The 21,306-nt window shown below is 49.0% G+C and overlaps 1 protein-coding gene and 1 non-coding gene across 3 annotated transcripts; one reads left to right on the top strand and one right to left on the bottom strand.

The window, feature by feature from the left end:
* The first annotated feature begins 1,152 nt into the window (after nucleotides 1-1,152).
* On the top strand, nucleotides 1,153-15,044 carry BATF3 (basic leucine zipper ATF-like transcription factor 3). Of its 2 annotated transcripts, none has more exons than XM_023203792.1 (3): nucleotides 1,153-1,576; nucleotides 4,559-4,663; nucleotides 14,484-15,044. In XM_023203792.1, exons 1-3 carry the CDS (start codon nucleotides 1,427-1,429, stop codon nucleotides 14,670-14,672), a joined length of 444 nt encoding a protein of 147 aa, XP_023059560.1. In that variant the 5' UTR covers nucleotides 1,153-1,426; the 3' UTR covers nucleotides 14,673-15,044. The 2 variants fall into 2 exon arrangements, with proteins under 2 accessions (XP_023059560.1, XP_023059562.1); XM_023203794.1 differs by lacking the exon at nucleotides 1,153-1,576 and adding an exon at nucleotides 1,650-1,929.
* LOC111537166 lies at nucleotides 9,237-9,340 on the bottom strand. The gene has a single exon (XR_002729927.1). It is a non-coding gene; the product is annotated as a U6 spliceosomal RNA (small nuclear RNA).
* Nucleotides 15,045-21,306: the final 6,262 nt, after the last annotated feature.

Genomic DNA, 21,306 nt, shown 5'->3' with positions numbered 1-21,306 from the left:
ACGGGAATGTTCCCGAGGTGTTTCTACCTTGCCCTTTCCGTGCATAAACAACACTGGAGAATGAAATCACTTCCGGAAATGATAACTCCTTGACCCAGAGGTTTTCCTAGCTCAGTAGAGTCCTTTTAGTGCATCAGGAATGAGGGCTCTCAGCTGACCCAGTGCAATACATATACTGAGCACCCGTTGAGTGTATGTGGAGTGCTATGCTAAGGACCTTGTGTGGGTACCTTGTGGGATGCAAAATAGTCCTGGGGCAACCACGAATTAAGCTGAGTGATGAAATAACGGAGATGAGAAGATTAATCCGGGCAGATAACCCAGCGTAGTGCTGGCTCTGCTGCGCAGCCTTGCTGGTGTGGAGTGAGCGTGGCGCTGCACCTCTAAAGGGCTGCGTCCACCCTCTTGTCTTCCTCCCTAACTCTCAGTTGGCCGAAGCTTCTGATCACACAGACAAGAATCTCAGTTTGCTTTCCTGCTGGCCTCCAGGAAGCCAAGTTCACTCAAGTTCTCTCAAAGCTTTTGCAAGAGTGGGTCTTAAATCCTGGCGGGGGGCACGTGCACTCATTTAAGATTTAAAAAGGCATCGGAAATGCCTGTCCCCCATGCCCACTGCTGGCCACAAACCTGAAGACCCAAGCGACCACACTTGGTAGGCACTTCTGCCCTTCTGGTCTGGTTCCCACCCGCCCATCCCGAATCGCGGTTATCGTTCCCGGTGCTCACAGCATGCAGACCGCAGCCTGTGGCCGCTAGTGTTTCCTTTGCTAGGACCACGTGTAACTGTCTTGGCTTCGCATCTTTTGACGGGTAGGCAGGTGGACAGGGACTTGCCCTATCTCAACCCGGTCCCCAGTTTGGCAGGAGCGGATAAATCTTGAAAGAGAAAAAGGATCTGAGCCATTTAACCGTGGCATGGCGGGTCCAGATCCCCAAACCTGTCACTAGTGACGTCCCACGTGGCAGATTCGCTCTCAGGGAAGCCCGTCACCGTTTCTGTCCGGGACACCCTCCCCCTGCCCACACTCCGCTCCGGGAATTCACCCTCGGGCCGCCCCGCCTCGCTCCCTCACACAGCCCGGCGGACCGGGGACGAGAAGGGCAGGCACTCTCTGTAGGGCAGGCACTCTCTGTCTGGGGCGCCCGTGGCTCGGGGTGCGCGGTGGGACTCGGTGAAGCTGCCGTCCTCGCCCCAGAGCCGCGGCTCCGGGGCCGCTGGAGGAGCGAGAGTGGCACCCGGATGACTGATCGCCGCGGAGAAAGTGCCCCGGGACTGTGACCCCCGCGCCGGGGGGCGGGCGCAGGGCGTGGCTGAGACGCAGGAAGATGCCGCGATGGGACCGGGAAAAAACCACCGACCCCAAAACACCCACTGTGTTTCTCAACCTGACTTCCCTGGTAGCGGCCGAAGGACCCCAAAGGCTGCATGGCGCCCCCCTGGCCCCCACCCGCCGGGGCGTCGCCTCGCGTGGGTGGGCTTCGCGTTCCCTCCGGGGTTTCAGAGCCACCACGTGACTTCCACGAAGCGCGGGGCGCCGGCGGAAAGTCGCAGCAGGGGTGGATTTGGGACCCCGAGGTGCGGAGAGAGGGCGGGCAGAGGAGGAAACGAGGCGGGGGTGGGAGAAGGAGGGCGGGGCAGACGTGGGACGGGAAGGACCGCTGCCGGGACTGGTGCGCTGGGACACCCGGCCCACGCGCGGAGGAGCTGGAAGAGCGGGAAGCCCGAGGGGGCGGGACTGGCGCGGGGCCGTGCGTGCGGCACGAGGATGCCCGCGGCGGGACAGCGCCTGTAGGCAGCCCCGTGGGCAGGGCGCGCTGGCGGGCCGGGCCGGAGGAGCGCCCGGCATGTCGCAAGGGCTCCCGGCCGCCGGCAGCGTCTTGCAGAGGAGCGTCGCGGCGCCCGGGAACCAGCCGCAGCCGCAGCCGCAGGTAGAGGGCGGAGGCTCAAGGAGGGTCGTGGGGTGCAGGGAACCGGCGCGCCGCGGGGGGCGAGGAGGTGGGTGCCGGAGTTCCGTGGTGGTGACTGCGGAGGTGCAGAGGTTGCTGGAGCGGCCGGAGACAAGCAGAGGTAAGGGCGTGGGGGCGTGGGGGTGTGGGGGCGTGCAGGCGTGGGCGCGTGGGGGCGAGCCAGTGACCCCGGCGTGCGCACAGTGTCCGCGGCGCCTGGAATGGCTCCTGCGCCAGCTCTTGCGCCCTCTGGGAGGAGAAGCCCGAGGGCGCCCACGCCTGGCTGGGCCGGGCATGGCCGGTGCTCCCCGGCACGTGGGCTCCGCACTGTCCTGGGGGCCGCCCCATCCTCGCGCAGCCAGCGACTACCACCCCACTGCCCGCGCCTGTAGCCCCTCCGGGCTTCCCCGGGGGTGGGCTGCCGAGGGAATGGAGAAAGCGGGACTGGTCAGCCTGGGCGGGGGGACCTACAAAGGGCCGACTCCGCCCCCAGCTGGTGGAAACCCTTTGCCCCTTCCCAGTTCGCTGTCCCTAGCAACGTTTACAGCTGAGCACTCAGGAAACAGACCAGGCTGGCCACAGGGACGGCCATCTGGAAACTTTGCCTGGGTCTTGGCCACCTGCCTTACGACGAAGACTGGGTCTTTTCATCCTTACTCCCCACCTTCCCAATTCAGCGCCGGGCACATGTCATCAGGTGACGCTGGAGTGTCACAGAGATCTGAGTTTGGGCTTCGGCTTTGCCACACACAGGCTGAGCAGCCTTGAGCAATTTGTTTAACCTCTCCGACCCTCCGTTTCCCCATCTGTAAAATGAATATAATAACATCGTTCTCTCAGGATCTTTGAGACTGAATCAGATACGGTTAATAACGTAATACTATCTCTAACTTTTGCTCACCTCTTTCTGTCTTGACTAAATGTTTCTGCTGGGTTGGCAGGTGTGATCATGGTGATGAGTCCAGTTTAGAGTCAGCTCCCCAAGGGCAGTAGGCAGGCTGCTTTCTTGTGCTAGTGACTTTTTGATTACGGAGAGCAGAGGCATGAAAAGCACTATGCAGAATACTTTTTTTTTTTTTTAAGTAGCAACTTCAACAAAGGCAGATAACTTCTTGAGGACATACTGTGTGCTGGGAGCTTTAGGACAAAATCTCATTTCATCGTATCCCAATCCTAAACATTAGGCTGTTAGCACCAAGTCTGCAGAGTTCACTGACCCTTTGTTTAGGGCTTGTATCCCCAGTGTCTAGGACAGTGTCTGGCACATGGTGGGTGCTCAGTTAATACCTATTGAAAGAATGAATGAATTATGCCTGCAATAAATGAGAAAACTGAAAATTTAGAGAATTTAAACCATTTACACAAGGCCATGTTGACACTAAGAGACAAAACTAGGATCGGTGTGATTCTAAAGCTAAAGAGCTGTCTTCTAACCACATGTTCCCCTGTAATGTTCTGGTTTTGTTTATCAAGACTTCTTTGCCTCTCTAGAAGACTGTATTTTCATACTTTGTCTCTGTTCCCTTAAGCTTCTATTTGCTATGTATGTTATTTATTCTTCTCCTTTTTATACCGTTATAAAAAATTCTTACCTGCAGTAACTTGGGAAGATGTGTGTCTTATTTGGAATACAGGACAAGATCAAATGATAACTGAAAATATCCATTTTTGTGTTATTAATATTTGCATCCATGAATATTAATAACTGAGTGGTTTTCCTGTATTTGTACCTCTTGGCTCTTAACTCTGTAAGTGTGGTATTTTTCCCGCTTGGTGGTGTCTTCTCATGGGGTTCTAGAAAGCAAATACTGCTCTACTTTTTCATGTTTTCTATAACTGATTGAAGTGTTTTTACCACGGTCGGTACATTTTTCCGCCTGCCTGTTTCATGATCACTCTTGAGGGATTTGACTGAATTTGGTTAAATCTTACATATAGCTAACAGCTTTCAAGACACATCAAAAATTTGCTTTCTGATTCACTCTGACTCTGAAACAAAATGTCAGCCAAACATTGTTCAAATGAGTACATTGTCAGTGGGGTTTAAGATCATTTGGTGTGTTGGTAGAGTTATGTGGTTGCAATTAGTTATAAGTGTAATCATGATTTGCATGCAGCATCAAAAGTACCTTTCATGCGTGGTGGTGTAAGGACTAGCAAACAGCAAGTTCCAGATAGCAGATCTCTCCACCACCCCCTGCCCCCGCCCAGCTTTCCAGTCTCAGATGGACAACATTGACACCACAGTTCTTCCAGGCACACGCCCTGTGGGCTAGAGGTTTATGAACGTTGGTTTGGAGACCAACAGACCTGAGTTCCACTTCCCACTCACCCACTTGGTGGCTGTAATACCTGGAGCAAGGTCCTTAACCCCTCTGAGTTTCTTATTCCTCATCTTTTAAACAGCAGTCACACCACACACTTCACACACTCACATGGTGAGTGCTCCTGGACAAGGGGCTGTTGTGAGCCCATTGATGTAGCAACTAGTGCTGCTGTCTACTGCAAAGCAAATGGTGAAGCTCTGTGAACAACGCTGAGTGACGAGACAGGGCAGAGAAGGGTAAGGCGAGGGGCCATGACATCACGCCCACCCAATGTTTTTCCCCAGAGCCCTGAGGATGACGACAGGAAGGTCCGAAGGAGAGAAAAAAACCGAGTTGCTGCTCAGAGAAGTCGGAAGAAGCAGACCCAGAAGGCTGACAAGCTCCATGAGGTGAGACCGTCGTAGGGACAAGCCACCTGAGAGCCACACCACCTCTGCCCTTGCACGGGAGTGGGGGTGTTGGTATCACTGTTCTCTTTATCACGATTTCAGCAACACTCATATCTAATTTCTGCCAGGTCCTTCCAGCCCAGTGTTCTCACTGTTTGCTCACACACATGTTCATTTCTCCCTCATCCACCAGGTGCTTCTCATGTTCAAGTTTCTTTCATTATAAAACAAAACAAAGCCTCTTCTGGACCCTGATTCACTTTCAAGTTCTTGCTCCATTTCTTTCCTTCCCTTACATCCTTGCTTCTTGTTTTGCTTTTTTTTTTTCCCCTCCAAAGCAATCCCTTAACATCCTTGCTTCTTAAAAAAGAGTAGTTACACCTGTTGTCTCTGTGTCCCCGGTTCCTGGTTATTCCCCAATCTTCTGTGATTTAATTTCTGCTACCTCCTCTCCACCTGACACACATATATGCGCACATAGACACACACATCCACACATGTACCCAACGTGCATGTGTACACACACACACACCCCCTACAGAAGCTGCTCCCACTGCAGCCACCTGTGCCCTGGCACTGCCCTATCCAGGACCCTCTTTCTGGTCTCATCATCCTTTACCTTGTTAGAACATTTGACACTTTGGACCCATCTCTTCTTAAAGTTTTCCCCTCTTTTGCTTCTAAAAGACCACATTTCCTAGTTTTCCTGATCCTCTTCACCAATTTTCTTTTCTCCATTTCTTTGTTAGCCTTCTACCCTCTATTTCCTTAAATGTTGGTGGTGACGAGTGTTTCAAACTCTGCCCTTTGTTTTTTCTCACCCTGGGAGACTTAATCTATTAATCTGTTCTCCCAGCATCAGCTCCCAACATTGATTACTCCAGGCAGTCCCTCTGTCCTGGACCCTAGACCCCATAACTTCAGCGTCTGCTGAGCTGTTTCCCCATGGGTCCACTGCAGGCTGCTGTGATGTACCACATCCATAAAAGAGTGTTATTATCCGTTTACCCAGAGACTTTCTCTTCTCATTGTCTTCAAACTGTAGTTAATGGAGCGAACCATGTTTCTTATCACTCAAATCAGAAGCCTAGGATTTATCCTAAGCCATTCCTTTTCCCTCCACCCTCATGCGTACACCTGCATAATCCTGCAGTTGGGACCTGGGGCTGCTCCATACCAGGAACTGGCCTCAAAAGCATCCGAGGATCTTTTTGACTGGAATGGGCCACCGTTCCATGTTCTTGTCTTTGTCGGGGTTGGTGTGCATAATTAAAGATTTTAGTTTAGCTCTTTCCTGCCATACTTTCTTATTTTTTGAGACAGGATCTTGCTCTGTTGCCCAGGCTGGAGTGCGATGGCATGATCATGGCTTGCTGCAGCCTCCACCTCCCAGGCTCAAGCAATCTTCCAACCTCTACCCTTAATTTTGTCTGTTGTTTTGTTTTGTTTGTTTTGAGACAGAGTCTCACTCTGTTGCCCAGGCTGGAGTGCAGTGGCACAATCTCGGCTCACTGCAACCTCTGCCTCCTGGGTTCTAGAGATTCTCCTGCCTCAGCCTCCCGAGTAGCTGGGACCACAGGTGCCCGCCACTACACCCAGCTAATTTTTTGTATTTTTAGTAGAGACGGGGTTTCACCATGTTGGCCAGACTGGTCTCGTCCTCCTGACCTCATGATTCGCCCGCCTGGGCCTCCCAAGTGCTGGGATTACAGGCATGAGCCACTGCGCCCGGCCATTTTTGTAGTTTTGTAGAGATGGGGTTTTGCCATGTTGCTCAGGGTAGTTTCAGACTCCTGGACTCAAGTGATCCACCTGCCTTGGCCTCCCAAAGTGTTGGAATTACAGGCATGAGGCATTGTGCTAGGTCTCCTGCCATGCTTGTCTCAGCAAGGCCATTCTGGGGCACTGGCAACATGAAGACTCTGAGGTGTGTTGGGGAGAAGAGAGGAAAAGGGCAATCTTAAACTCTAACAATGAACAAAGAACAAATTTAGAATGCACATACTCCACAGAGAGGTGACCTTCTGATATAAATTCACAGTGTGGCATAAATCATAAATGTCAGATTCTTTCCTGAAGTAAGAAGGCTGGGCCCTCGAAGGAGGCTGGGATCTCTAGACTAGTGTCATGGAAGGTCCCTCCCAGCCTTCATCCTGAAGAATTTCCACAGAAGAATGGTAATGCCCTTTGCCTCCTTTCTTTCTTCCCCATTGCTCCTGAAGCAATTGTGATGCTAGCATCATGTTACCAAAATAGCCCCCAGAGGGGACCTGTGGCTCCCAGTTAGTGCGTGGCCCTATATTCAGACCACGTGTGCTGCTGGATGGCCAAGGCATTACTCCTGAAGAAGCTCCTAGTCCCAGCCAGGTGCATTAATATTTTTAAAAACTAGTTTTAAAAACATCAGTTGTAAGTCTGGACTGAATATGTATCCAGAGGACAAGATCTTGGACAAGATCTTTCATGGAGCATGGTCAAGTAGATCCATTTCACAAATACCAAGCATTGCCATTGGGTCACAAAAAGAGGAGGAAGATCTCATGCCTTGCCTGTCGGTGGGAAACTTAGAATTTCCCAAGGAAGGGATGTTAATTTCCTACTGCTTCTGAAACAAACTGTCACACATTGGGTGGTTTAAAATTTACTATCTTACACTGTCTTACAGTTTTGGCAGTCACACATCAGAAGTGGGTCACATTGGGTCAAAATGAAGATGGCAGCAGGGCTGCCTTCCTTCTGGAGGTTCTGGAGAAGATTCGTTTTCTTGCTTTTTCCAGCTTCCGGAGGCTTCAGTGTTCCTGGGCTTATGGTCTCCTTCCATCTTCAGAGCCAGCAATGGCCGGTTGCGTCTTTCTCAGGCTGCAATACTCTGGTGCTGTTTCCATTGTCACATCTTCTCTGACTCCCCGACACCCTCTTTCATTTACAAGGACCCTTAGGATTGCATTGGGTCTGCCTGGATAATTCAGGATAATCTCCCCATCTCACGCTTCTTAATCACATCTGCATAGTCCCTTTTGCTATGTAAGGTGACATAGTCACAGGTTCATGAGATTAGAATGTAGACTTCTGTGAGGGGTGGATCGATTATGCTGCCTGCCACGGAAGGTAATGTAAATACAGAACTTTACCACAGTATCAAGAAAAGTACCTGTATGAAGCGTTGGCTCTCTCGCACTTTCTGTCACTGCTGCATTTGATAACCGAGTGAACCAGGTGCCTGGGAACTTCAGAGTGGTGCCACGTTTACCCCTATCTGATCCCTCTTGGAACTGTGGGGTGGAGACCCCTTCTGTAGGGTCCCTGGCCTGTTCTCCAACCCAGAGACTGTGTTGCATGACAGTCATGCCAGCTGCCCTTTCCAGAAATGGGGCAGGTTGATCTGAAGCCCAGACCCTCCATGGAAGAGCACCCCCTTCGCCTGTCTCTCTGTGGGGCTGAAGGAATGGGTCAGGATTACACACCACTGGCAGATCACCTCAGCAAGGCCAGTTTTATTGAGAAACACAAGGTCAAAGAGGCTAGGACCTATATACAGACCCCAGAGCTGTAGCCCTCACCTTAGCTTCACTAGCTCCACACAAGTGTCGCTGGTCACAAGTCGGTGTGAGGAAGCAGGCAACTGGCTTAGGAAAATGGAAATATATCCCAAACCTTCTGCAGAACCAGAGGAACATCATTTCTGAACTGAATCATTACTCACCATGTGAGTAATCCCTTCCCTGTTCCTTCCAGGAAAGCATTGTAGCTGTAGGGATCATTGGATGATTAAATCTACTATTGGAGGCAAGGTATCTGGTTTAAAAATGGTGTAAAGAACCCTTTTGCCAAGCTCCAGTGAGTTGAGCACAGAGCGCCTTGCACACTGCTTCTGGCCATGACAGCCCCTTAGGACCCCTGGACCTCCCAGGCCAATCTAGCATGGGGACACCATGCATAGGAATCTCCTCCTCAAATCTGGAGTGACGCCAGCTCATTGGGAGACACCAGAGGGCCCAGAAAACAGCCACTGACAACCACTGCCTGCTGCTCCCTGGAGACTGTGGTGCATCAAAAGGGCTTTCTTCAGCTGTTCCTCTATCCCACACTGCAGGGATTGCATTTCTGAATATCTCAAAGTAACTCAAGCTCTTTAGTTGCATTTCTTGCATATCGTGAGGGGGGATATTTGGAGCAAACGTGTTTAAAGTTTCCACTTTTTGACCAGGCACAGTGGCTCATGCCTGTGATCCAAGGTCTTTGGGAGGCTGAGGTGGGTGGATCACCTGAGGGCAGGAGTTTAAGACCAGCCTGGCCAACATGGCGAAACCCCATCTCTACTAAAAATAGAAAAATTAGCCAGATATGGTGGCGTGTGCCTGTAGTCCCAACTACTCGGGAGGCTGAGACAGGAGAATCACTTGAACCTGGGAGGCGGAGGTTGCAGTGAGCCAAGATCGCGCCACTTCACTCCAGCCTGGGCAACAAGAGTTTCCACTTTTCTCTGCTCACCTCACTCACATACTCCACCTGCACTTGAGCCTCTGGTTTTTTGGGTTGTGTTTTACTCTTTGGTCTTCCTGGTTTTTTTAAAAAAAATATGGAACACTTTATGAATTTGCATATTATCCTTGCTCAGGGGCCATGCTAATCCCTGTATCATTCCAATTTTAGTGTATGTGCTGCTCAAGTGGGCACTTGAGCCTCTGTTGCCTCCAACGCCCTGAGAAACTTGCTCCAACTGCAGCTCTTAGGAGTTTTTCGGCCACTTCCCTCCCCTCCTTGTTCTCCATCTCCAAATGCCTAGGAGTGTCCGTCAAGGCGAGACCTCTGTGGAGGGGAGGATGGGGGAAGAGGCTGCACAGGCCAAGCCAGAGAGGCAGGGGCTGGGGTTCCCCTTCACGTAGAGTTTTCTGGGCAGTGGTTGCTGGCCGTTGGACTATGGTGATGAGAAGCGGTTCTTAACATGTGTCTGCAGACCTCAGAGTTCACTGTGGGCTTTCAAATCATCCCTCCAACCGGCTCACACCTCCCGTGGGGATTTCGACCTGCATTCATCTCTGAACACTAGGCGCATGCCAAAGTCCACGCTGACAAATGAGAACCAAAGTGAATAGGCAGGGTCTCCTCTCACCCAGGCTGAAAGGTGGCTCAGAAGTGGGTCAGACTGGTTCGACCAGACACCCCAAAGGTGTAAGACTGAGAAAGAATTGTGAGTCAGAAAAGGAAAGCAGCAGTGCCATCCTGAGGAGCCCCAAATGTCACAAACTGATGAATGACTTGGGCAATGTGATTGTGTTGTGTGTCACCATGGCTTTTTCAGATATTGCATGTTCTAAGAGGAGGCTTCATGCCAGCACCCATGTGGCTTAGAAACTGATTATGACACTCATTTTTACAGCCCTTGCTGGTAACACAGTTTTTCTGCTGGGAAGTGCATCAGTGAAGGCTTGGGAGTAGACTTATTCTAAAGTACTGAGATCTTACAGCCTCTGACTTCTGGTAACCATCATGGGGAAATCTGGACCCAGACCCTGCCAACTAAACGCAGAATTGCTGATGCTACAAGAGAGCTGCAGTTGACCTTGAAGTTAGGAGTCAGATCCCAAGTCTGTGTGACCTTGGAAAAGTCACTGTACCTCTCAGAGCTTTAGTTTTCTAATTTGTGAAATGGGGTCTGTGTGTGGCTGTGGCCTCCTGGTGACCTGTTCCTACTTCTTTCCTTATCACTGTAGTTGTCATCTCTGCTCCCTGGTACTCACTTCTTTACCGGTCCTTGATCCTGTCTTTAGCCTCAGAGGCACCCTGGACCCTGCGTATCCCTAAGGCAGCCCCTTGATCCCAGTCACTTGCTCCTAGATGCCCAGAACAGGGTTTCTCAGCCTCAACACTGTTGATGCGTGGGGCAGCATAATTCCTGGTTGTTGGGGATCTGTCCTCTCTGCTGTTGGACGTTGAGCAGCATCCCTGTCCTCTAGCCACATGATGTAGTAGCACCCCCCACCAGCTGTGATAACCCAGACTGTCTCCATACACTGCCAGTGTCCCCTGCTGACTGCCACAGTTGCCCTACTTGAGATCCACTGCCGTAGGCAGCTTCATTTCTGAGGCAGAACTGGGATCCACAGTGATTTCACCACCTCTAATTTTTAGGTGTCTGCTTTGAAACTGTCCCGGCAAATACCCAGAGAGGGAGTACAGCAACCTCAAACCCTCGTGTAGCAAAGGATTTGGAACTTGGCAGAATTAGAGCTAGACGGGTCATATTTTTGGAAATAATGAAGGGTTTAATGTTCTTTGCTTGCTTTTTGTTTGCGTTTACTCCAGGAATTTCTTCTGGGTCTGAGGTGGGTTTCATTTCTTCCCCCTTTTGCTGCTATTCGGTGTTCTCTGGCCTCTTCTTTCTTCCCTCCCCGCTCCTCTTTTTGTTTTCATAGGACTGGTCTCACCTAAAGATTTCGACTTCTTCTCTTCTTGTTATTCCCTCAGCTCAATAAAAGTCCCTCAGCTGGTTTATAAGTAAAGCTTAAATCCTGGAAGAGAAAGTCCCTGTGGAGAAGGCAGATGAGGGGCCCGTGGGGCACCTGTGACGGGAAGCTCTGACGACTCTGAGCAGGGGTTGGGGAGGGCAGGGGACCTCAGGGAAGCCTCAGGCCACAGGGCTGCGCACACGGCTTCCAGAGACAAAGCTGCGAAGCTCAGAGCCTCTTGCTGTGGAATTCAGTATATGTAGAAAGGCAGCTTGGAATATTCTACCAAAGGAAGAGGGCTTGTCCTTCGGAATCTACTTAAAACGTTAACATGTTGGAACTATTCAAATGTACTTTCCATTTTACTTGAAAGTGAAGGGCATTTCCAGCTGCAGCGTGGAGTGTGCGTGAGTGTGAGTGCTTCTGTAAAAGTGAATGTGTGGAGTGTGGATGTGAGTCTGTGAGTGTGTGTGACTGAGTGTGTGAGGTGTGTGTATGTGTGTATGACTGTGTGACTGTGTGAGTGTGTACGTGTGTGAGAGTGTGTGTATGAGAGTGAATATGTGTTTGCAGACGTGTGTGAGTGTGTGGGTGTGTATCTGTGTGCGTGTGTGGCTGTGTATGAGTGTGTGTGAGTGTGTATGTGTGCGAGAGTGTGTGTGAGTGTGTATGAAGTGTGTGTGTTTGTGGACACATGTGTGACTCTGTGTATTTGCATGTGTCTTTGAGGGCTATAAGATCAGATTTCTCTAGTGATACTCCCTTAAAATTACTACTCAGGGCCGGGCGCGGTGGCTCAAGCCTGTAATCCCAGCACTTTGGGAGGCCGACACGGGCGGATCACGAGGTCAGGAGATCGAAACCATCCTGGCTAACACGGTGAAACCCCGTCTCTACCAAAAAAATACAAAAATCTAGCCGGGTGAGGTGGCAGGCGCCTGTAGTCCCAGCTACTCCGGAGGCTGAGCCAGGAGAATGGCGGGAACCCGGGAGGCGGAGCTTGCAGTGAGCTGAGATGCGGCCACTACACTCCAGCCCCGGCCGACAGAGCGAGACTCTGTCTCAAAAAAAAAAAAAAAAAAAAAAAAAAAAAATTACCACTCAGAAAGTGTGAAGAGTAACACAATTGGGCCCTGAGCTTGGGAAATGCATGGTGTGCATGATACAACAAAGCCTTACTATAAACTAGAAATGAATGAAAACATTTCAGCAAGATTTAAATGAGATTGCCAGCCTAGAGAGGGTCTCTATTGGCATGCCGTAGAGCTCTGCTATTGGCTATTTATTGTAGAACTTATTAATCACTTGGATGAAGAAAAGGAAGACCTGCATGTTAAGTTAGTGGATGGCTTAAAGCTGTGTGCTATCATCATTCATGAGACAATGCAATTGAGATTCAAAAAGATTTTGTGATTTTGCTGGGCTGGAAGATGTCCAAATAAGGAATGAAATTCAGTGGAGATGGATGTAAAACCCTACCCTTAAGCCCCGTAGCATCCATCATCATCCAAGGACAGACAAAGAAGCAACACAGGCAGACAGATCTTGCATTTCTCTGCAGGCTCAGGGAGAATCCTCAGCAGCTTGGGCCCAGCACAGGAGAGGTCACTGCCACACGTTTGCCCTTGGCATGGTCTCCAGAACCATGCATTGCATCCTGGGAGCAACATTTTCTGAGATATTCTGGCAAATTGGAGTGTGTGTTGGTGAGGGTCCCCAGAAGGGCAAAGAAAAGCCTGATGCAAGGAACTCAGAGGACCTGAGACAACTGAGTTCAGAGAATACGTAAAGGGAAGTGGTACGGGGCTGTATCCTAACATTTCAAGAAGTGCGATGTTGAAAAAAGCATTGGATCTACTAGGTGTGGTTCTATTAAATAGAACCAAGCCCAATAGGTACATTTGAAAGTGGGAGAGTTTGGATCAGTACAAATAAGAGCTTTTTCTTTTCTTTTCCCTCCCTTCCTTCCTTCCTTCCTTCCTTCCTTCCTTCCTTCCTTCCTTCCTTCCTCCCTCCCTCCCTCCCTCCCTCCCTCCCTCTCTCTCTCTTTCTTTCTTCTTTCTTTTTTGTGTTGGGATCTTTCTGTGTTACCCAGGCTGGAGTGCTGTGCTGTAATCATGGCTTATTGCAGCCTCGAAATCCCAGGCTCAAGCAATCCTCCTGGCGGAGCTTCTCAAGTACCTGGGACTATAGGTGTGCATCACCATGCCTGGCTAATTAAAAAAATTTTTTTTAGAGATGGGGTCCCACTGTGTTGTCCAGGCTGGTCTCAAACTCCTGGCCTTAAGTGATCCTCCCACCTTGACCTCCCAAAGTGCTGAGATTACAAGCTTGAGTCACCATGCCCAGCAAAGAGGATTTTTCTTTTTTCTTTTTTTCTTTTTTTTTTGAGACGGAGTCTCGCTCTGTCGCCCAGACTGAAGTGCAGTGGCGCAATCTCAGCTCACTGCAAGCTCCGCCTCCCGGGTTTACGCCATTCTCCTGCCTCAGCCTCCCAAGTAGCTGGGACTGCAGGCGCCCACTACTTCGCCCGGCTAGTTTTTGTATTTTTTAGTAGAGACGGGGTTTCTTTTTGTATTTTTTAGTAGAGACGGGGTTTCACCATGTTAGCCAGGAAGATCTCGATCTCCTGACCTCATGATCCACCCATCTCGGCCTCCCAAAGTGCTGGGATTACAGGCTTGAGCCACTATGCCCAGCCCCTAAAGAGGATTTTTCTGGTAGAGCAGCCCAGAAATGACAGTCTGTCCATTGAGGGCAGGAGTGCCCAGAACAAGTTGGATATGGATGGTTTCTACATTGTGTGGATTGGGCTAAGGTTTCCCTCTGATCCCCTGCAGTTCTACGCCTCTGTAAACTCTGATGGGGAGGACACTGAACAGGTGAGTGCTGGAGCAAAGCCAAGGCAAGGGATGTTTTCGTTTGTTTGTTAGTGCAATCAACAAACGTTTGTTGTGTTCCAGGTACTGTTCTAGGTGCTGGGAGTATAGCTGTGAACCCAACAGAGATCTTTGGAAGCACATCAGCATTTGGAGGAACTAACTGCACAGGGGCATGAGGGAGCTTTTTGGAGTGATGGCAATGTTCTGTGTATTGATCAACACAGGTGTATACATTTGTCAAAACTCACTGGATCATACTTAAAATAGATACATTTTATTTTATGTAAGTTATACCTCAATAAATAGTTTCTCCCAGTGGGAGGGGAGAGACACTCATCAAATAGACAAATACCTGAATATCTGAGTGGTGGAGGAGACATGCGTAACGAGACAGCTTTCATGGGCAGGAGGCAAGCTGCGCAGCACAGGAGGATGGAGGAAGGGAACACTGCATCAGAAATGATGTTGCCCATTCTTTGTCTCCTCCAGGAATATGAGTGCCTGGAGCAAGAAAACACCATGCTGCGGAGAGAGATCGGGAAGCTGACAGAGGAGCTGAAGCACCTGACAGAGGCACTGAAGGAGCATGAGAAGATGTGTCCGCTGCTGCTCTGCCCCCTGAACTTTGTGCCAGTGCCTCCCCGGCCGGACCCTGTGGCCGGCTGCTTGCCCCGATGAAGCCAAGGACACTCCTCTGCCCAACGAGGAGCCTTGGTCATTTTCATACCAGGGAGGAAGGGTTTCCCTTCACAATTGTATACAGGGGGCACCTGTGGCCAGGCCTCCTCCTGGGAGCTCCAGGACTAGCCAGCTATGTCCCCTGCAGACTGGGGTCAGCATGACATCCAACAGGCGCAAGACACACAGAGCCCTTGTGCAGATCCAGCATGGAGGCTACCCTCAGGAATGACTTCTCATCCACCCTGGCAGCTATTAGATTCTGCTGTTATGCAGAGCCATTTCCTCTAGAATTTGGATAATAAAGATGCTTATTGTCTCTCCCTTCTCCAGTTCTTGGAATTTAGAGGCACAATACACTTCCTTTTCCTGAAGAGGTCATCTTCTGTCTTCTCTGGGTGTTCTGTGGCTCATGGGTCTTGCTTCCCTGCCTGGCTACTCTCCCACAGCCACCTCCATGGCAGACAGGGGAGGTGGCTTTAGGGGGATGTGTTGGAGCATAAACCAATGGGAAGTCTTTGACTTCCTTCAGAAGTCTTTGACCCAGCTGGGTCACAAAGGTGCATGCTGGGTGTGACCCATGTCTTTGTCATGCTCTGCACAGCCTTCCACCTTGGTCAACTCTCACACCCATGCTGGACTTGCGTGGGACATTTTCTATTCCAGATTGGTTTTCTCAACTGCACCGTCCACTCCCAGGCCACCTTCTTGTTCTATAGTAGGTGTAGGATGGGGGAGAAACTTTGTATTAGTCTGAGTCACAACAGAGTGGAGAAATTTGTCTCTTTATTTAAACAAATATTTGGGTAGATGAGAAGGGCAATTTCTTTTCAAAAAGCCCTGTCTGCCCGACTCTCGTCTTTTGGGAAAAGCAGAACCAAGCCAGGTTGAAGTTGGCCCCAGCAAGGAAAGCCAAGTGGGAAGACACTTCCCATCCTCCAATTCTCTTTTTCCCTGGAAGAGACGTGGTTCTGGAGGGTGGAGCCATTCCATCATAAAGGGAACAAGAAATGGGAACAGAAAGGAAAGTGCTTGGTTGTAAATGTAGATGGTTAAAGAAGAAAAGAAACAAGAAAGAAATAGAAGGCAGCCCCCTCTCAGGGGTGAAGGACTTGCTGACTCTGGGCTACTCCTCTCAACGCCCCCTTTCCTAGGGAGAGTTCCCCTTCCTACTGGAGGCCTGCCTGGTCTCTAACACTCACAGGCTGAAGGCTGCAAACTTGCCCTTGTCAGGCGTGTTGGAAGGCTGCTGTTAGCGAACAGAACTCTTGCCTGCTGGGAGTTCAGGGCAGAAAGCATGATGCAAGATTTTAGAACAAGAGACATTAAAATAATTCATTCTGACCCCTCCACTTTGCAGAGAAGGGGCTCAGGTGCAGCGAGGGGAAGAGACTTGCTCAAGGTCCCCCATGGGTGAGCAGCAGAACAAGGCTGAGACCTCAGGTGGTCTCCCACCTGATCCTCTGTGAATTGAGTCGGATTGATGCAACAAGGAGATAAACTGGGTGCGGCTCAGCTAGTGGCAAAATGTGGCCTGTCTTTCCTTCTGCATGGTTCAGATGAGCACCCTGTCTGTGGTGGTGGACTTAGAGCCGGGGCCCCAGGAGTCTCTGCAGCGGTGAGTAGGAACATATGAAGTGTGTGCCTGGCACATGCAGGAGTTTTGCTGCTGCTGACTTTCAACTCCAGGAATTTGTGGCCTCCAGGAGTCTCAACTTGATCCTGCAGAACTTCCAAGTTCTCTAGGCTTGTGGACCCCTCTGACTGACCCGACTTCCAAAATCCAGCTGTCCTGACTGTCCACTGACCTGCTCTGACCCTTGTGGTCATTGCTGTTCTACTGTATGTTCTCCTACTCCCCTGCTAACTCCAGGGTGTCCAGGCCTGCTGGCCCCATTGGCCTGCTTATCCGTAAGCCCTATCCAGCCTGACCTCAGGTAATCCCCTGGCTCCACGTCATAATCCTCATTAGTCCCCTAGCTTCCATTTGAGTAGAAGGCCTTGCCATCCCCCAGCCCCTCTACTCTGGCTGGGAAGCTGGGGAGGAGAGGGTCCATGGGGGATGAGGCAAAGGACTATGTCCTGGAGGTGACGGTGTATCACTTCCCCACAGTTCAATGGCCAGAACTCGGTCACCTGGCCCCATCCAGCTACAAGGGAAGTCAGGAAATGAAATTTAGCCAAGCGCTCAGTAGGAGGAAGAACTGGGTTTGGTGAATATCTGTCAGGCTCTATCATAGGATCCAGCCTTTTCTCCCACCCTCTCACTGAAATTGCCTCCTTGGAGTTTACCAGTAAGCTCTGGTTAGTAAATCTAACGGTCACATCTCACATCTTATTTTCCTTTACTTCCCAACAGCCTATGACAATGGCTTTTACCTTTGTTCTTTGTTCTATCTGCTTCTTCTTAGCCACCATCTATCTCTACGTTGATAACTTTCCCATCTGTATCCAGAGCCCAGTTATCTCTCTAGGGGGCAGCCCTGTGGATCCATCCAACTGCCTGTTAGGTGTCTCTCAGAGGATGTTTCACGGCACATCCCACTCAATGACTCAACATGGCCCAAGATACACTCATGATCTCATTGTCTTCCCCTCAAACATGCTTCTTAATCTGTTTTTACCTATTTAATCAAGGGTCCATCACCCACCTGGCTAGAAACCTATTGATTTCTCTATGGTCCCAAGCTAATCTGCCAAGTCCTGTCCATTGTGTCTCCTAAATGTCTCCCAGATCCAGCTGCTTTGCTGCAATATGTTAATTGCTTTATCTGTGATTGAGAACTTTATTCAAATTAGCCACTGAATCAGGTGTCCTCCTCCCTAGCTGCTGTGTTGAGCTTGAGGTTGAGCTTGAATTTTGGGAGGATCAAGACTGCCTCTACTTTCAATGTGAAAGCAATACAGTTGGAAGAAGGGAACAAAAACTAAGGCAGCCCATGGTGCTGAGGGTCATGTCCCCTCCGAGATAACTGGAGACGGGACCAGAGTCCTGAAAAACAAATGTCCCCTGGGCTACTCCTACCTGAAAAAGTAAAAATTCTGCAGAGTATAAGCCTGAGAAAGTGCTGTATTCTTCCAGGAGGGACTAGGGGAGTAGACAAGCTGCTGCGGACTGGTTTTGTGTGGTTCTATTCGTACTGCCGCTGGGCACCAGGACTTGTGCTGGGCATCTGTATCTCAAGTCTCAGAGTGGCTGCCTGCTGGGTTTGGAAGGAAGGCAGCCTGAGAAAGGCCCCCTTGGCATAGAAAGTGTCAGAGAGGGAGGAAGTCCTTCCTTCACACCCACACAGTCACACCACTTCCTGTCCGCAATCCCGCCCTATATTGCACCAGCCAGCCTTGAACCTTGGGGTTTCCATTCAGTAATCAGGACCCAGTTTTGACCCCAGATCTTGGTAAAGAATGATGACTCTAACAGACAGGAAAGCGAGAGTCCCAAAAGCCCCTCTCTTCTTTCCCACCAGTGCTAGGGTCTCCGCCACCCGCGGGGGTATTTACTGACACAGGGCTGTGGGCTTTGCCCCAGCAAGAACTAGAAAAAAAAAAAAAAAAAAAAGGGAGGCCCCAGCTCTCAGTGAAACACCTTCCCTCCCTTGAGGTCCAAGAAGTCCTGGCAGGGTCATCTGTGCTGCATGAAGGAGGCTTGTAGAAGAGAGCCAGGGAGCAAAAAGAAAGAAGCAAGAATGGAGAGGAGGAAGGGAAGGAAAGAGGGATGGAAAAGGGAAGGAGGGAATGGGGATCCTTGTTCTCTGAATCGAACTCATCCCTTCTCCTGGGGAGGTTTTGCTGAATCCACAAGAGGGTATGCTGGGGGAAGTTCCCCCACACTCCCATAATGCTGCATAATTTGAGGTTTGAGGGTGTGGCCAACCAAGGCCCGAATCTCTGGAAACTGCTGTATGCTTGGAGTCATGGGAACTTTTCTGGAGTGCACATTTGGAAATGGACTACCTTGATGAAAGTGTCCCACCCTATCTATGTGAGTCAAAGGAGATAGGTGTGGTCAACACCACCACCATGGACATCGTCACCATTAGCGTGACCCACACCAAAAGTTTGTATTTAGCAGTGGTGGTGCTCTTGGCATGGTACGCTTGAAGGGCTTGAACCCCTAAGTCCAAGGCTGTGTTCATTACAAATTGCCCCTTGAAACAGCTCACCTGCTCTCTTGGCTGTTCTAGCATCACCTTTTTCTGGTATGATATTCTTAAGAAGACTAGAAATATCATCACAGATCAGAACAAAGGCTACTAGACCAGAATTCTAACCACAGCCCTGAGGGAAAGTGCAAGGGAGAGTCCATTGTTTGCATTCTACCACACCATCCTGAAAGGCCAGAGATGGGCTCTGGAACTTCCCTGATTTCCCTTAATAACCTGCTACTTATCTTCGTCAAGACTCATCTAGAACTGGGTTTTCAGTTGCCTTGTGTAGGATATAAGCTTCTGCTGTGCTCTGAATTGGCCCCTGTGTTATCTGAACTTGAGGGTGGCAGGTTGTTGAACAATGTGTAATCATTACTGTTGCCCAGAAGCCTGAGAGGAAGGACCATTTTCCAAGCATCCTCAGCTTTCACAGAGCTTCCTTAGGCTTTCCTTCATGCTAATGGTAAGACCAAAAAGTACCTTCCAGAATGTCACAAACCCAGAGAGGGCTCAATTCACCAGGCAGTACTTTCTGAAATTGAGAAAGCAAGAAAGTTTGAGAAACACCAGTGGTGGCCAGCAACCTGAGGCTGAGAGTGGAAAGAATAAATGAAAGTACCTCCCAGAAGTTATTTAATTGTTAAATTAGCTGTAAGCATTTGGAATATGGAATCTTTATTAGTAATAAGTTATTTATGCTAATCATAAGTCATATTATAAATATTTAAATATTAATCATTTATGCAAATCATAAATCATATTACTTTCAATAAACTAATTTTTATAAAAATAAATACTAATAATATAAAATAATTAAAATACCGATTAGTTATTCATTTACAAATTATTGTTCAAACAATGAAAGGTTAAGTCCCCATTGTGTACATCGTGGGGAAACAAGACACACTAGAGAAAGACACATCCCTCACCCACATACACCTGAAAGGGCCCCTTGTCGTACCGCTTCCGAAATCTCACCTCCAGACCTGTCTCAGTTTGATTAGAGGAAATCTAATGCTCTCCACCATCTGGTCTGAACAGGGAACATGCCTACTGAGATTGTAAGCGACAGGTCAGAGAGTGTTTTATTCATTCCTATATGCCTGGTTGCTTAGCACCATGCCTAGCACATGGTAAGCACTAAAAAAAAAAAAAAAAAAAATCTGTGTGACTGACTGACTGAATGGGTACTCCCTCCCTAGTTGTCTTCATCCCAGGTAAGCCTTTACCGCCTACTCCAACCCCTACAAAATCACTTTCATATTTGTGATATGAATTTCTCATTGTTGTTTCCCCATTTAAGAGCATGGACATAACCTACTTTCTTTGCTCCTAGAATTCATCATCGAGGTCAGTTTGCCTGTTGTAAATGTGGAGTTCCCATAAATTAGCGAAGACGTTGCTTAAGAAAGGCCTTGTAATAACAGTGATGAAAGTGAAAATAGGCTGATGATGACGATGGAGATGTGAGACAGAAATAGACACAGGACACAAATCTTTTCAGTTGTTAACTTTAATTTCATTTAAATGCTGTAAATACAGTTATCACATTTCTATCTGTTCTACATCATTACCATGTAAGTCCTTAATATTTGCTTAGGATTACTTCATTTATCATGTGTGCACAGAGGAGTTGGGTACACAAATCACCCATGGTCCTGGCCAGAGGAGACAAAAAGCAAGAGAATTTGACAGGCTGTCCATGTAGGGAAAACGTACAAGAGGTAACTATGCATTGTCTAGAGGACACCCCTCAAGTTATCTAATAAGAGTCTTGCAGTGTCTTTGAGCTTTGACAACTCTGTCAATTGTAGCTGATTCATAACAATGCAAAGTCATTATCTATAGACATGCAAATTATGTCCTCTGGTAGATGATCAATTTATTTTCCTTCCTCTCCCTTGGAAAGACCAGTTTGCCTCCATTTGCACATTCATGTTGATATTCCAAATCTGGAAACATGCCTGTTTTTCAGATTATCTTTTGAACTGGTTACAACTGCTTGGCTCCCTCATTGATTAATGATTTCCAATAAATAAAAGTCTTAACATTTGTATATTTCATATATAAATAAGGGCATGATTTTGCCTTTTTAAAAACATATTTTTAAACAGTGTCAAATGAAGCTAGTGTTTTTGGAAGATGTTTATTTACCCCCAAATGCACAGAGACACCGAGAAAGTCAGGGCATCATGTATTGACTGTGTAATTTCCAAGGAGCAGAGAGTCCCTGGGCCACCTCACCTGTTCCGCTATCCTGGGCTGCCTTATCCTGAATTAGGCCCTCCTATCTGCTATTCCTCCCCCTCATTTCTGTCCAACTCCTAAGCACCTTTAGGGCAAAGGCTAGACGCTGCTTCCTCAGAAGACTTCTGTGATCTCTGACAAATTTGATCAGAGGCTTTTCCCATGTGCTTCCCTTGACTCTGAATCACAGCATGCATCCCATTATATTGGTTCGGTTTTTTTGTTTTGTTTTGTTTTGT

The sequence above is a fragment of the Piliocolobus tephrosceles genome, chromosome 1 (genome assembly GCF_002776525.5).
Source record: "Piliocolobus tephrosceles isolate RC106 chromosome 1, ASM277652v3, whole genome shotgun sequence".
Lineage (NCBI taxonomy): Eukaryota > Metazoa > Chordata > Mammalia > Primates > Cercopithecidae > Piliocolobus > Piliocolobus tephrosceles.
The sequence above is the reverse complement of the archived record's forward strand: the minus strand, read 5'-3'. Positions and strand labels throughout refer to the sequence as shown.